The sequence below is a fragment of the Oratosquilla oratoria genome, chromosome 6 (genome assembly GCF_046742065.1).
Source record: "Oratosquilla oratoria isolate Oo_2021 chromosome 6, ASM4674206v1, whole genome shotgun sequence".
Lineage (NCBI taxonomy): Eukaryota > Metazoa > Arthropoda > Malacostraca > Stomatopoda > Squillidae > Oratosquilla > Oratosquilla oratoria.
Genome location: NC_134782.1, coordinates 74,201,925 through 74,217,196, shown reverse-complemented (window position 1 = coordinate 74,217,196; position 15,272 = coordinate 74,201,925). Strand labels below are relative to the sequence as shown.

Below are 15,272 nucleotides of genomic sequence, written 5' to 3'. Positions count from 1 at the left end.
TGATGCTGGGATGTGGGTGAGGGATGGGGGTGGGAGAATGTGTGTGAATATTTTGATGCAGCGCAAAGGGATTTATTTCTGTTTTCTCTTTTTCTGCATAAGGGGATGAAGGGGGGGGTTGTTGTTGTCACCGATTAAATGAAGTGGCCTTGCTGTGTCTTGCTACATTGTTTCTGACCCAGGGCAGTGGGCGAGATGCAGGGATGACCCATCATCCAGGAGGAGCCAAGAAAAGGGGGAGGGAGGGGTGGTGAATAGGAGTGGAGTATGTTGAGATGAAATGGGTGGGAGTGGATTTATGCCTTTGACTTTGGCTACCTCCCTTGTAAGGGGAAAAAAAGCCCTTGTATGTACAAGGGGTGAAAGTGGCAGCAGAATGGAATCGAGCATTAAGGGAGAGCGACTGGAAGAAGTGGATAGTTTTAGATACTTGGGTGCGAATGTGGCAGGAAAGGGAGGAGTGGGGGTGGAGGTAGAATGTAGATTGAGAGAAGCGAGTAAATGCCTTGGTGGATTAAAAAATGTAAGGAGAAATAGACATTTGGGAATGGATGCTAAGATGAGATTGTCTGAAGGAGTGATTGTGCCAACAGCATTGTATGGGGCAGAAACATGGAACATAAGAGAGGAAAAGAGAAGGAGTTTGAATGCGTTTGAGTTGAGGTGTCTGAGAAGTAAGATGGGGGTTACTATGCTGGGTAGAGTGAGAAATGAGGAGGTGAGGAGGAGAACGGGGGTGGTAAAGGAGTTGGGAGATAGGGTGGATGAAAGAGTATTGGGATGGTTTGGACACATGGAAAGAATGAGTGAAGAAAGACTAGTAAAAGAGGTATGGAAGGCAGATGTGGAGGGAGTGAACATGAGGGGGCGACCTAGGATGAGATGGATGGATGGGGTGAAAGGGGCTTTGGGAAAGAGGAGAATGTCTGTTGAGGAAGGACGGGAGAGGACAGAAGACAGGGGTGAATGGAGAATGGTTGTATATGAATGATGATGTGATGCATGAGGAGGAATGAGTGGGGGGATGGGGGGGTGAGTTAGTATGTGTGAAAAAATTTTATACAGCCCAAAGGGATTTCTCCCCATTTTCTCCTTTTCTGCGTGAGGGGATGGAGAGGGGGGGTTGCCGATCTAATGAAGAAGCCTTCCTGTGGATGTGCTGTGTCTTGAGACACTGCTTCTGACCCAGGGGAGTGGACAAGATGCAGAGATGACCTGTCATCCAGGTGGTGCCAAGATAAGGGGGAGGGTGGTGGGGAGTGGAGTGTATTAGGCATGGAATGGGTGGGAATGGTTTATATGCCTTTGTTTTTTGGCTACCTCCCTTGTAAGGGGGAAAAAGCCTTTGGTATATGTATGTATATTACTTAATTTAATTTTATTATCATTATTTCATATTCTTTTATTTATCTATTCTTATCTATTTATTTATTTATTTATTTTTTTTATTTTTTTTTTATTTTTTATTTTTTTGCTAAAGAATGTTTGATGCAGAGGATGGAGTAAACATGAGGGAAAGACCAAGAATGAGGTGTCCTCTTCCTTCCCTGTCAAACAAGAGAGCAAGAGATAGGCATGAGTGGAAAATGGTTGTGAATATGGTGGAATTATCACTGCCTGAAGGGATTTCCACTTGTCTACTCCATAAATTTTTGTGTGGAAGAGCGATGTGGCCATGTAGTGAAGAGGTGGGGTAAACCAACTTTCACTATGTCTTTTATATGATGATTGAGATCCTTATACAGTAGTTTGAGCCAGTGTAGAAATGAAAGGCAGAGGTGCATGGCAAAAAAATTCAATGATCGAAACAATAAAATACCTGATTATGTTCACAGTTTCATCTTTGGACCCATGGCCATCTCGATTACTTTCTCGGTTTTTATTTTTCTTATCTTTGGTTGAGGAAGGTGTGCCAGTACCACTGCCAGGTCCTGAGTCCCGCAGGTTATTGGCATGGGTGGCATTTATTTTTGCTCCATTATTCTGGAAAGAGAATCAACACATAAAGAATAGCCAGTCATTAATTGCTCAAGCAAATCTATAAAACTTCAGTGATACAGAAATAAAAATTATTGCATTGGCTGACCTACAAGAAGCCATGCACCCACCCCCATCCACAAGTTGGTTGATTCCCCCTACAATGATTAAAGAGATGAGGATTATAAAATACCTGTGGAGCATGTGCTGATGTGTTTGAGCGCTTCTTCTCCACTATATCATTGCTGTTGGAGGTAGAAGCTGATGAAGTACTGTTGGAGGTCTTGACAAGTGACTTATCTTTGTCAGCCTCACTTTCATCATAATCGTTCACAGACCTACAACTGGACCAGCTGTGAGAATAAAAGACAAAATAGATAAGTATTACACAGCACTACTCATATTGCTCAAATTCTGATTATTCTATTATAAGTTGTCAACTTTTGTTTTGACATATTCATGACGCTGATTCTAGAAAATTATCTACACCTCATCTCAAAACCCTTTATCTTATGATGTTTAATCTACCTATATACTATGGGCTTTTCCTCCCTTACAAGGGAGATAGCCAAGTCAAAAGGCATATACCCACTCCCACCCATTCCACTTCCATTCCCCCATTTCCCATCTCTCATTTTAGCTCCTCATGGATGACAGGTCATCCCTATATCTTGCCCATTGCCCTGGGTCAAAAGCAATGTAGCAGGGCACAGCGCATCACAGTAAGGCTGCTTCACTTAATAGGCGACCACCCTCTCCATCCCCTCATGCATAAAATGACAAGACAGGGAGAAATCCCTTCACACTGCATCAAAATGTCATTCACACATAACCACTCCTTAGCATCCCCCACCCCTTCCCTTCCTTGCATCACATTGTCATCTACACACAGCTTTTCTCCACTCACCCCTATTTCCTGCCTTCTCCCTTCCTTGCTCAACAGACACAGACAGTCCCCTCTTGTGTAATGCCCCTTTCACCCCATCCATTCATCTCATCCTCAGTCATTCCCTCAAGTTCACTCCCTCCACCTCCATATTCCACACCTCTTTTACTAATCTTTCTTCAATCATTCTTTCCATGTGTTCAAACCATCCCAATACTCTTTCATCAACCCTATCTGCCATCTCCCCCTCACCTCCCCATTTCTCACTCTATCCAACCTAGTAACCCCTACCATACTTCTGAGACATATCATCTCAAACACATTCAAACTTTTCCTATCTGCATCTCTCAAATTCCAATGTCTCTGTCCCATACAGTGCTGTCGGCACAATCATTTCTTCATATAATCTCCTGTTTGTATCTTCCCAAATGCCTATTTATTTGCTTCTCTTGATCTACAATTTACTTCCATCTCCACTCCTCCCTTTCCTGCCACAAGCAACCCCAAATAAAGATATCCACTTTCTCTAGCCTCTCTCCTTTCAGTCTTACCTTCAACTCACTACCATCCCATCTGGGATATTGGCTACATGTTATTATTTGGTAAAATGTGCTCAGAAGCATGCAGTTGATATTTTAGGGTACATATGAGGCACCCCTACAGGCCAGAGCCATACATCATTCTGAGATAGAGGAATTATCTACTCATACAAAAATGATGCTACTTTATTGTACTGTGTCTGTTGACTCTGTCCTTCAATTATGCTCCCCCACCACTCTTATTACTGCCCTGTACCACTTCTCTGAATATACATTTCCATTTTTGGAACCCTAATGGGTACATTCATACAAGAAGTCAGGGGAAAAGAGGATCTGGGAGGAGTCCTCCAAACAGAACCCTAAGGTCTGAGTCTTTTAATGTGTGTGGGTGGAGTACCGGAGGACTGGAGTAGTGCCTGTATAGTTCCTCTTTACAAGGGAAAAGGGGACAAGTGTGAATGTAGTAATTTCAGAGGGATTAGCCTGTTGAGTGTAGTAGGGAAGGCTTATGGGAGGATCTTAATTGAGAGGATTAGGAGAGGAACAGAAGGAGTAATTGGTGAGGAACAGTGTGGATTTAGGACGGGTAGAGGTTGTGTAGATCAGATCTTTGTGGTAAGACAGATATGTGAGAAAGCTATAGGAAAGGGGAAGGATGTTTTTTGGGCTTTTATGGATCTGGAAAAAGCTTATGATAGGGTAGACAGAAAGGCACTGTGGGAGGTTATGCAGATTTATGGGATAGGAGGAAAGCTTTTGGGAGCTGTCAAGAGTTTTTATGAGAGTAGTAGAGCATGTGTTAGGATTAGAAATGGAGAGAGTGAGTGGTTTGAGGTAAAGGTGGGACTTCGTCAAGGATGCGTTATGTCGCCCTGGCTGTTCAACTTATACATGGATGGGGTGGTGCGAGATGTGAATGCTAGGGTAGTGAGTCAGGGATTGGAGATAGTTAAAGAAAATGGAGAAAAGTGGGAGGTGAGCCAGCTGTTGTTTGCGGACGACACTGCGCTTGTGGCAGGGTCAGAGGAGGGATTGAGGAAGCTGGTGGCAGAGTTTGGGAGAGTATGTGATAGAAGAAAGCTAAAGATAAATGTGGGTAAAAGTAAGGTGATGAGATGTACAAGGGGTGAAAGTGGCAGTAGACTGGAAGTGAACATTAAGGGAGAGCGACTGGAGGAAGTGGATAGTTTTAGATACTTGGGTGCAAATGTAGCAGGAAAAGGTGGAGTGAAGGTGGAGGTAGAATGTAGATTGAGAGAAGCGAGTAAATGCCTTGGTGGTTTAAAGAGTGTAATGAGGAATAGACATTTGGGAATGGATGCGAAGAGGAGACTGTATGAAGGAGTGATTGTGCCAACAGCACTGTATGGGGCAGAAACGTGGAACATAAGAGAAGAAGAGAGAAGGAGTTTGAATGTGTTTGAGATGAGGTGTCTGAGAAGTATGGTGGGGGTTACTAGGCTAGATAGAGTGAGAAATGAGGAGGTGAGGAGGAGAACAGGGGTGGAAAAGGAGCTGGGAGATAGGGTTGATGAAAGAGTATTAGGATGGTTTGGACACATGAAAAGAATGAGTGAAGAAAGACTAGTAAAAGAGGTATGGAAGGCAGATGTGGAGGGAGTGAACATGAGGGGACGTCCTAGGATGAGGTGGATGGATGGGGTGAAGGGGGCTTTGGGGAAGAAGGGAATGTCTGTTGAGGAAGGAAGGGAGAGGACGGAAGACAGAGGTGAGTGGAGAATGGTTGTATATGGATGATGTTGTGATTGCATGAGGAGGAATGGACGGGGGGGGGGGGGTGAGGTAGTATGTGTGAGCAAATTTTGACGCAGCCCGAAGGGATTTCTCCCCGTCCTCTCCTTATATGCAAGGGGGGACGGAGAGGGGGGGTCACCGATTAAATGAAGCGGCCTTGCTGTGGATGTGCTGTGTCTTGCGACACTGCTTCTGACCCAGGGCGGTGGGCAAGGTGCAGGGATGACCCGTCATCCAGGAGGTGCTCAGATGAGAGGGAGGGTGGGAGGGGTGTGGAGTGTATTTAGGGATGAAATGGGTCGGAATTATTTTATGCCTTTCCTTTTTTGGCTACCTCCCTTAAAAAGGGGAAAAAGCCTTGGTATATGTATATATGTATAATATATAATTCAGTACATGTATAAGTACATGTATAAAGTATAATTGTACCAGAAATATATTCAAGTAGAAATAGACGGTATAATAGGAAAACAAAATAATGAAACAGTAAGTTGATGGGAAAATTCAAAATCAGAACGCGAGAGTAATCACCACGAAAAACACTTCTATAACAACGAACTGTTTTCTGCAACACAACAATAACGCTCACTATCCAAAAACCAACTGCCCAGTCCTATTAATCGCTAGAATTATGTACATCAAACCAAACACAAAGCTTTGACTAATATTCCGCGAAATTCACAGACAGCTCATATCATTGTTACACGACACACACACACACACACACACGTTGCAACAAATTACTGCACGTTGCTGTTCATTTGCAATTCACGATTGTGCTGCCTATAATTCACTTACAATAATATATATACTCTATGTGTGTGTGTGTACACTAGGGAATTTTTAGGTACGTATCATTTTTATAATCCGCTCTGGCAACACTGTTACACCAACGCTCACTTGCTCAATTTAACGGAAAATTCAATTTAGCGGACTGGACCTTGGCTGAATTAGTTCGTTAAATCGGGCTTCTACTGTATAGATAAATGCGTACCAAAGCAGAAGCAGGAGAGGATATACATTAAGTGCTGGTATAACAAAAAATGTAGTGAGGCAAAAGATAAAAGAGACAGCTTGGAAGAAGAAGAAGAAGAAGAAGAAGAAGAAGAATAAGAATAAGAATAAGAAGAAGAAGAAGAAGAAGAAAAGAAGAAAAAAAAAAAAAAAAAAAAAAAAAAAGTATATACATATACCAAAGGCCTTTTTCCTCCTTCCAAGGGAGGGAGCCAAAAGACAAGGCATAGAAACCACTCCCACCCATTCCATCCCCTACATACTCCACTCCCCTCTACCTTCTTATCTTGGCACCTCCTGGATGATGGGTCATCCCTGCATCTTGTCCATTGCCCTAGGTCAGAAGCAGTGTTACACGACACAGCACATCCACAGCAAGGTCGCTTCATCAATTTGGCAACCCTCCCTCTCCAGCCCCTCACACAGAAAAGGAGAACACGGGGAGAAATCCCTTCGGACTCCATTAACCCCTTCCATACGGTGCCGCACACGTAGGCGTCATGAGGAGCAAGTGGATTCGCGACGCTGCCATATCGGCGTCTTGATTATATTTATTGTAGTCGCCCCTGTGTTTTTACATTCTTCCAAATGTGCCCTGAATCCCATTCTCTGTGGTTTTCAAAATTCGCAGGTGAAAGAGAGAACGATCGATATAAGCGGTGACTATATTTTATGATGCGAGTATTATTACGACACGTCGTACGGCTGGCATTGGCTGCTGCCCGCGAGATTTAAGTCCGGAGTGAAGTGGTTAATTTATTTCTCATACATACTCCCTCACCCCCATCCCCCACCCACTCCCCCTCATGCATCACAGCATCATCCATACACAACCCTTCTCCATTCACCCCTATCTTCTGTCCTCTCCTGTCCTGCCTCAACAGACATTCCTCTCCCAATGCCCATTTTACCCCATCCATCCATCTCATCCTAGGATGCTCCCTCATGTTCACTCCTTCCACCTCTGCCTTCCAGACCTCTTTTACTTATCTTTCTTCACTCATTCTTTCCATGTGTCCAAACCATCCTAATACTCTTTCATCAACCCTATTTTCCAACTCCCTTTCCACCCCTGTTCTCCTCCTCATCTCCCCATTTCTCACTCTATCTAGCCTAGTAACCCATATCATACTTCTCAGGTAAGTGGCAAATATATATCAAACTGAGAAATGAATATGTGAAAATATGCAAGGAAGAAAAACAAAACTATGAAAAAGACATAACAGATAAATGTATGGATCAACCCAGATTATTCTATAGGTATATGAATGGTAAATTGAAAAATAAACAAGAAATAGTACAATTGTGTCAAGAAAGTGAGGAATACATAGATATAGAAATGGTGGAGGTTATGAACAAACATTTTAAGTCTGTACTCACAAGAGAAAATGCACATAACTGGGTAGAAGAAAAGGTAGAAAGATTCCTCCCAGTGAAAGAAATGAAACACAAAAAGAAATAAGGGGCCAAATAATAAACCTTGATGTCAGAAAATAACACGGTCCGGACGGAATTGCAAATTGGATATTAAAAGAATGTATAGATGAGCTAGAGGACAAGATATTTAAAATAATAGATTGCTCACTCAAGAGGAAAGGTACCACAAGATTGGAAAAATGCAAATATCGTACCAATACATAAAGGGGGAGATAAGGAAGACCCAACAAACTATAGGCCGGTCTCCCTTACAAGCACAATAGCCAAAATATGCAAAAAAGTTATCAAAAGTAGATGGATTAAACATTTGGAAGAAAATAAGATACTGAATCCAAAACAATTTGGCTTTAGACAAGGAATATCTTGTGCCACCAACTTGATTAATTTTTATTCAAGGCTAATAAACATAATACAAGAGAGATGGGCAGATTGTGCTTTTCTAGATTTACAAAAAGCATTTGATAAGGTACCACACAAAAAACTAATAAGAAAACTTGAAACAACAGAATATGTACAAAGAAAATTAATGGCATATTTTTTGAACAGGAGAAAAATGAGGGTGGTACTTAAAGACAAAAACTCGACCTGGGGAGATATGATAAGTGGAGCAAGGTCCAATTTTTGCTAAATATATAAATGACAGGGATGAAGGTGTGGAATGTTACATGAACTTCTGTGCAGAGAAGGAATGTGAATCACTTCAGAGAGATCTGGACAAAGTCTGGAAATGGAGCCAAAAGTGGGAAGTGAACTTCAACATCAGGAAATGTAGTATAATGGAGTTTGGAAAAAGTAAGAGTAGAATATCAGGGCAATATAAGGTGCCAAGATAGGAGGGAGGGAGGAGGGTGGAGGGGAGTGGAATATATGGGAAATGAAATGGGTGGGAGTGATTTCTATGCCTTTTTCTTTTTGGCTACCCTCCGTGTAAGGGGGAAAAAGCCTTTGGTATATATATGTATGTACAAAGGAAGTGAAAAAAAGTTAGCTTGGAATAGGACCTAAAAGTAATTATTAGCAAAGACATGTCATCAGGCAAGCATATAAACAAAAGTCAGAGAAACCTACAATCTACTAATAATAATAAAGGTGGCTTTTAACTACATGGATGAAGAAATGGTAAAGAAAATATTAGTCACGCTGATAAGACCAAGATTGGAGAATGCTGTAACACTATGGACACCTAACACAAAAAAAGAACATAAAGAAATTAGAAAGAATCCAAAGAACACCAACAAAGATTGCACTAACACTTTCAAAATTGACTTATGAACAAAGACAGTCCAAACTGGAACTAACAACCCTGGAACAAAGAAGAGAAAGAGGAGATCTACTGGCCATTTACAGAATCATGAAAGGTATGGAAATCCTTAATAGAGAAGATTTAGTAAAGTGGGGCAGAAGAAAAACAAGAGGACATGAAAAGACACTCAAAAAGGATAATTATAGAAGAGATCTGGAAAAGAATATTTTTCCACACAGAGTGATAGATGTCTGGAACAAACTGTATGAAAAAATAGTATGTGCAAAAAACATACAAAAATTTAAGAACAAACTAGATGCTGAGAGATACAAGACGGGTCACTACCAGGATAGCTCCCTTCCTGTTTAATACAACTAGGTAAATACACATATACCAAGGGCTTTTTCCCCCTTACAAGGGAGGTTGCCAAAGTCAAAGGCACAAATCCACTCCCACCCACTTCATCCCCACATACTCAATTCCTATTCACCACCCCTCCCCTCCCTATTTTCTTGAATCCTCCTGGATGATGGTTCATCCCTGCATCTCACTCACTGCCCTGGGTCAGAAGCAATGTAGCAAGATACAGCACACCCACAGCAAGGCCACTTCATTCAATTGGTGACCCCCACCCCCTCTGTCCCCACATGCAGAAAATGAGAAGACAGGAAGAAATCCCTTTGGGATGCATCAAAATATCATTCACACATACTCCTTCATCCCCCTTCCCCCATCCACTCCCAAGCATCACAGCATCATCCATGCACAACCATTCTCCACTCACCCCTATCTTCTGTCTTCTCCCTTCCTTCCTCTAAAGACCTTCCCCTCGTTCTCAATGCCCCTTTTACCCCATCTATCCATCTCATCCTTGGTTGCCCCCTCATGTTCACTCCCTACACCTCTGCCTTCCACACCTCTTTTACTAATCTTTCTTCACTCATTCTTTCCAAACCATCCTAAAACTCTTTCATCCACCCTATCTCCCAACTCCCTTTCCAACCCTGCTCTCCTCCTCACCTTGTTTCTTACTCTATCCAGCCTAGTAACCCCTACCATACTTCTCAGGCATTTAATCTCAAACACATTTAAACTCTTCCTCTCTTATGTTCCATGTTTCTGCTCCATACAGTGCTGTCAGTACAATCACCCCTTCTTACAATCTCTTCTTAGTATCCATTCCCAAAAGTCTATTTCTGATTATACTATTAAATTCCCCAAAGAATTTACTTGCTTCTCTTAATCAACATTCTACCTCCACCTTCACTCCTCCCTTTCCCGCCACATTTGCACCCAAGCTTCTAAAGCTATCTACTTCCTCCAGCCTCTCTCCCTTAATACTCACTTCCAATTTGCTGCCATCCTCTCCCCTTGTACATCTCATCACCTTACATATACCCAAGTTTATCTTCAACTTCCTTCTTTCGCACACCTTCCCAAACTCTGTCACTAACTTCCTTAATCCCTCCTCTGATCCTGCTGCAAGCACAGTGCTGTCAGCAAAAAAAAACTGGCTTATCTCCTATTTTCCTCCATTTTCTTTAACCATCTTCAATCCCCAGCCCATTACCCTTGTGTTTACTTCTTGCACCACCCCATCCATGTATAAATTGAACAGCCATAGCGACATGACACATCCCTGGCAAAGTCCCATCTTTACCTCAAACCACTCACTCTCTCCATTTCTAATTCTAACACAGGCTCTACTACATAAATACATAAACCAAAGACTTTTCCCCCTTACAAGGGAGGTAGCCAAAAAACAAAGGCATAAAAACCACTCCCTTCGATACCATCCCCAACATACTCCAATCCCATCCACCCCCTTCCCTCCCTCATATCTTGGCTTCTTCTGGATAACGGGTCATCCCTGCATCTTGTCCACTCCCCTGGGTCACAAGCAGTGTCACAAGACACAGCATATACACAGCAAGGCTGCTTCATTAAATCAGCAACCCCCCTCTCCGTCCCCTCATGCAGAAAAGGAGAACACAGGGAGAAATACATTTTGGGCTGCGTCAAATATTTCTCATGCATACTCCCTCACCCCCCACCTAACACCCATTCCACCTCATGGATCACATCATACATACACAACCATTATCCACTCGCCCCTATCTTCTGTCCTCACCTGTCCTTCTTCAACTGACATTCCCTTCTTTCCCAATACCCCTTTTACCTCATCCATCCATCTCATCCTAGGTCACCCCCTCATATTCACTTTCCCCACCTCTGCCTTCCATGCCTCTTTTACTAGTCTTTCTTCACTCATTCTTTCCATGTGTCCAAACCATCCTAATACTTTTTCATCAGCCTTATCTCCAAACTCCCTTTCCACCCTGTTCTCCTCCTCACCTCATTTCTTACTCTATCCAGCCTAGTAACCCTAATCTATATATTCAATTCGATTTTCTTTCATTAGCCACAAGTGAGTGATTTGAGGTAAAGGTGGGGCCACATCAGGCATGTGTTGTGTTGCCATGGCTGTTCAATATATATATGGATGGGATGGTGTGGGAAGTAAATGGGCAAGGGATTGGAAATGGTTAAAGAAAATAGAGAAAAGTGGGAAGTAAGTCAGTTGTTGTTTGCTGACGACATTGTCCTTGTGGCAGGGTCAGAGGGCAGATTAAGGGAGTTAGTAACAGTTTGAGAAAGCATATGTTTAGAGAAAGTTGAAGGTAAATGTGGGTAAAGGTAAGGTGATGAGATGTACAAGGGGAGGGGTTGGCAGCAAGTTGGAAGTCTGAAAGGAATGAGGCTGGAGGAAGCAGATAGCTTTAGGTACTTGGGGTCACATGTGGCAGGAAAGGGAGGAGTGGAGGTGGAGATAATTTGTAGATTGAGAGACTAAGAAGTGTAATGAGAAATGGGTATTTGTGAATGGATGCTGGAGATTACATGAAGGGATGATTGTGTTGCAAGCACTGTATGGAGCAGAGACTTGGAATCTAAGAGAGCCAGAAGAAAAGTTTGAATGTGTTTGAGATATGTCTAAAAAGTATGGTAGGAGTTACAAAATTGGACAGAGTGAGAAATGAGGAGGTGAGGGGGAAATGGCAGATAGGGTCTGAGAAGTATGGTAGGGTTTACAAGGTTGGATAAAGTGAGAAACAAGGAAATGACAGATAGGGATGATGAAAGAGTACTGGGATAGTTTTGACACATGGAAAGAATAAGTGAAGAAAGATTAGTAAAAGAGGTGTAGAAGGCAGAGGTGGAAGGAGTTAACATGAGGGGGCGACCAAGAATGAGATGGATGGATAGGGTGAAAAGGGCATTCAACAAGAGAAGAATGTCTGTTGAGCACAGAAAGGAGAGGCAGGAGATAGGGGTGAATGGAGAATGGCTGTGTATAGATGATACTGTGATACAAGGCAGGGGGTGTGGGATGGTGGGGGGATTAGGGAGGTTGTGTGTAAATATTTTGAGGCAGCCTCAAGCGATTTCTCTCCATCTTCCCTTTTTATGCATGAGGGGATGGAGAGGGGGGCAGGTCACTGATTAAGTGAAGTGGCCTTACTGTGGATGTGCTATGTCCTGCTGCATTGCCTCTGACTCAGGGCAGTGGCCAGGATACAGGGAGGATGACCAGTCATCCATGAGGAGCTAAGATGAGAGGGGGAAAAGGCTAGTGGATGGGATTGGAATGGGTGGGAGTGAGAATATGCCTTTTTGACTTGGCTACCCCCTTTGTAAGGGGAAAATCCCTGGGTATATAGACAAATATGAAAAGACATAAAGCTAATAATAAATCAACTGTTCTACAGCTTTAAGCAAATAAGATATCACAATAATGAATTGGTCCTACATTTATCTTCAATCATACCCATACCAAAAGGCCCTTCCCCTTTATATGGGGGGTGGCTGAGTCACAGTATACACCCTCTTTATGTCATCCTATACCCATTTGTTGTCTCTCAGATCCTAGGACTTCAAGAATGAAGGGTCATCCCCATCCCCTACCACATTGTTTGGATCAAAGGCAATGCAGGGAGACACTACTACAATAATATATATATATATATAATATATAATATATATATATATATATATATATATATATATATATATGTATATATATAATAAACAAATAATCTTACCCCTTCTTTTGCATGTACTCCAACTCAGCATGGAGTGTGCCATTGTGAAGTTTGTGTTTGTCTGATGTGTGCTTACTGGGTGCACTGGTTATATCCTCTCCTGCTTGACTGTCTGGACCACGACCTGCATCCACTTTGGAAGTACTGCCTTTCCCTCTGCCCCCGCTTCCACCACCACAACTGCTACTATTGTTGTTGTTGCTGCTGTTGTTATTGTTGCTAGTGGTTGTGGTTGTAGTGGTTGTAGTAGAGCTGATAGTGCTGCTGCTACAGTTGCTGCTGCTGCTACTATTGCTGCTGCTGTTGCTACTGCTGCTACTGTTGTTGCAGCTGCTGCTACTACTGCTGCCACTGTTGATGCTGCTGCTGCTGTTGCTGCTGCTATTACTGCTGCTGCTGCTGTAAGTGCTACTGCTGCTACTACTGCTGTTGCTGCTGCTACTGCTAATACCATTACTACCTGTTATTAGTAAAAATATTTTGTGAACACACATTTGGATATGTATCATATAAGTATGCAGACACAAACAGCAAATTTAATCATGCACTAATATAACATTTATTGCAAGTTTTGCTGACTGGCAACTCAGCTCTCTGGTAATCAGCAATGGTCATTGGGTCCTCACATAAATCTCTTCAGAAACAGAGTGGAATGAGAAAGCAGAATTGAGAGAGGGGAAGGAAAGGGGGAGAGAAGAGAGGAGAGACAGGGGAGAGGGGAGAGGAGAGGATAGGGAGAGGAAGAGGGAGGGGGAGGAAGATGATGAGAGAAGGCAGGTGAAGGGAGAATAAGGAGGGGAGGGAAAGGGGGCTAGGGGAAAAGAAAGGGAGATGTGGAGCAAGAGTATGAGGGAAGATATTGATGACAATGAGTATGAGAGGAAAAGTGGAGGGGGAGGGAAAGAGAGAAGGAAGGAAGAGGGAAAAAGGAAGGGGAAGGAGGAGGGGAAGAGAGGGAAGGAAGGGGAAAAAGGGAAGGAGGGGGAAAAGGGGAAGGAGGGGGGAAAGGGGAAGGAGGGGGGAAAGGGGAAGGAGGGGGAAAAGGGGAAGGAGGGGGAAAAGGAGAAGGAGGGGGGAAAAGGGGAAGGAGGGGGAAAAGGGGAAGGAGGGGAGGACAAGAGAGAGAGAGAGAGAGAGAGAGAGAGAGAAAAGGGTGGGGAGGAGGAGAAGAGGCAAAGAAGAAAGCAAGAAAATTACCTGTGTGATTGACAGCAGCTGTGACCATTTCAACATCAGCTGCTATACTAAGTGGATCTTCTTTTTCTTTTAGACCTGAAAGAAAGAATTAACAAAGTTACACAAGTTATGACAGATGATGGAAAAAATAAATAAAATAAATAAACAAATTAATTAATAAAATAAAATACACAAACAAATAAAAATAATTTTATAACATTATTATGAAAATAATAGGGATTATAAAATTAAGAGAGAGAGAGCAAGAGAGCACAATACAAAGTCATAGAAAGAGCAGGGGGGAGGAGCTTGCAGAACAAAGCTGGTCAAACTTACTTTTATCAGGACTAGATGTAACCTGCTGCTCTGCTGGCAGGGCTTGTTGGAGAAGTTGTACATAAAACTCATTTTCTTTTGCAACTTCTCTTTGTTTTCTCTGCAACAATATCAAAATATCATATTGAAATTCCTGTGCAATTAATTATTTTTTTATTATTTACATAAACTATGAGATTCCACATTCTAATCCATTTCTATTGAGATTACATGTCAAAAGCTCTGGTTAGTATATAACTCAATCTTTATAAACTATATTTTATATGGCAATGGGAGCAGGGATGACCCTTCATCCACAAGGAGCTTAGATAAGAGAGGAAAGGGTGATGGATAAGAGTGGCATAGGTGGGAGTGAAGCAGATGGGTGTGAAAAGGGTGGGAGTGGTTACATGCCTTTTGACCTGGCTACCTCCTTTATATGGGGGGGGGGAGCCCTTGGTATAGACATATGGACTCCCCTATATCCACAAACAAATAATCACCACTTTTACTGGGTTTTTATATTTACAATTTAGCCATTAACTGCCTAAATACTATCACTTGTGGTATTTTGTAAATAAACAATTTAAATATAAGGAAAAAAAATCTGCATTAGCTTACCTGTCTCAATCTGTACCCTACATAACTTTTCAAACCAAAGCCTAGGGTTACCACTGGATAACCAATGCTGTCAAATAAAAACTTCAAATCAGTATAGGTTTCACTATAAAAGTACAAAATTTTATGGTATTCACTAATGGCCTTTTCAGTCAAAGCATGTTTTGCCTCTTCAAGGGAGGAGCATATAGAATGGATCGAATATGTGA

At 42.4% G+C, this 15,272-nt stretch overlaps 1 protein-coding gene across 2 annotated transcripts in view; it reads right to left on the bottom strand.

The window, feature by feature from the left end:
* Positions 1-15,272, bottom strand: part of LOC143026631 (macoilin-1-like) — a 67,152-nt gene that overhangs the window by 41,053 nt on the left and 10,827 nt on the right. For both annotated transcript variants that reach the window (XM_076187351.1, XM_076187352.1), the window contains exons 5-10: positions 15,067-15,133; positions 14,467-14,566; positions 14,152-14,226; positions 12,955-13,414; positions 2,171-2,330; positions 1,820-1,983 (exon numbers count right to left, since the gene is read on the bottom strand). In XM_076187351.1, the coding sequence (XP_076043466.1) occupies positions 1,820-1,983; positions 2,171-2,330; positions 12,955-13,414; positions 14,152-14,226; positions 14,467-14,566; positions 15,067-15,133 (1,026 nt within the window). The remainder of the gene's footprint in view (positions 1-1,819; positions 1,984-2,170; positions 2,331-12,954; positions 13,415-14,151; positions 14,227-14,466; positions 14,567-15,066; positions 15,134-15,272) is intronic.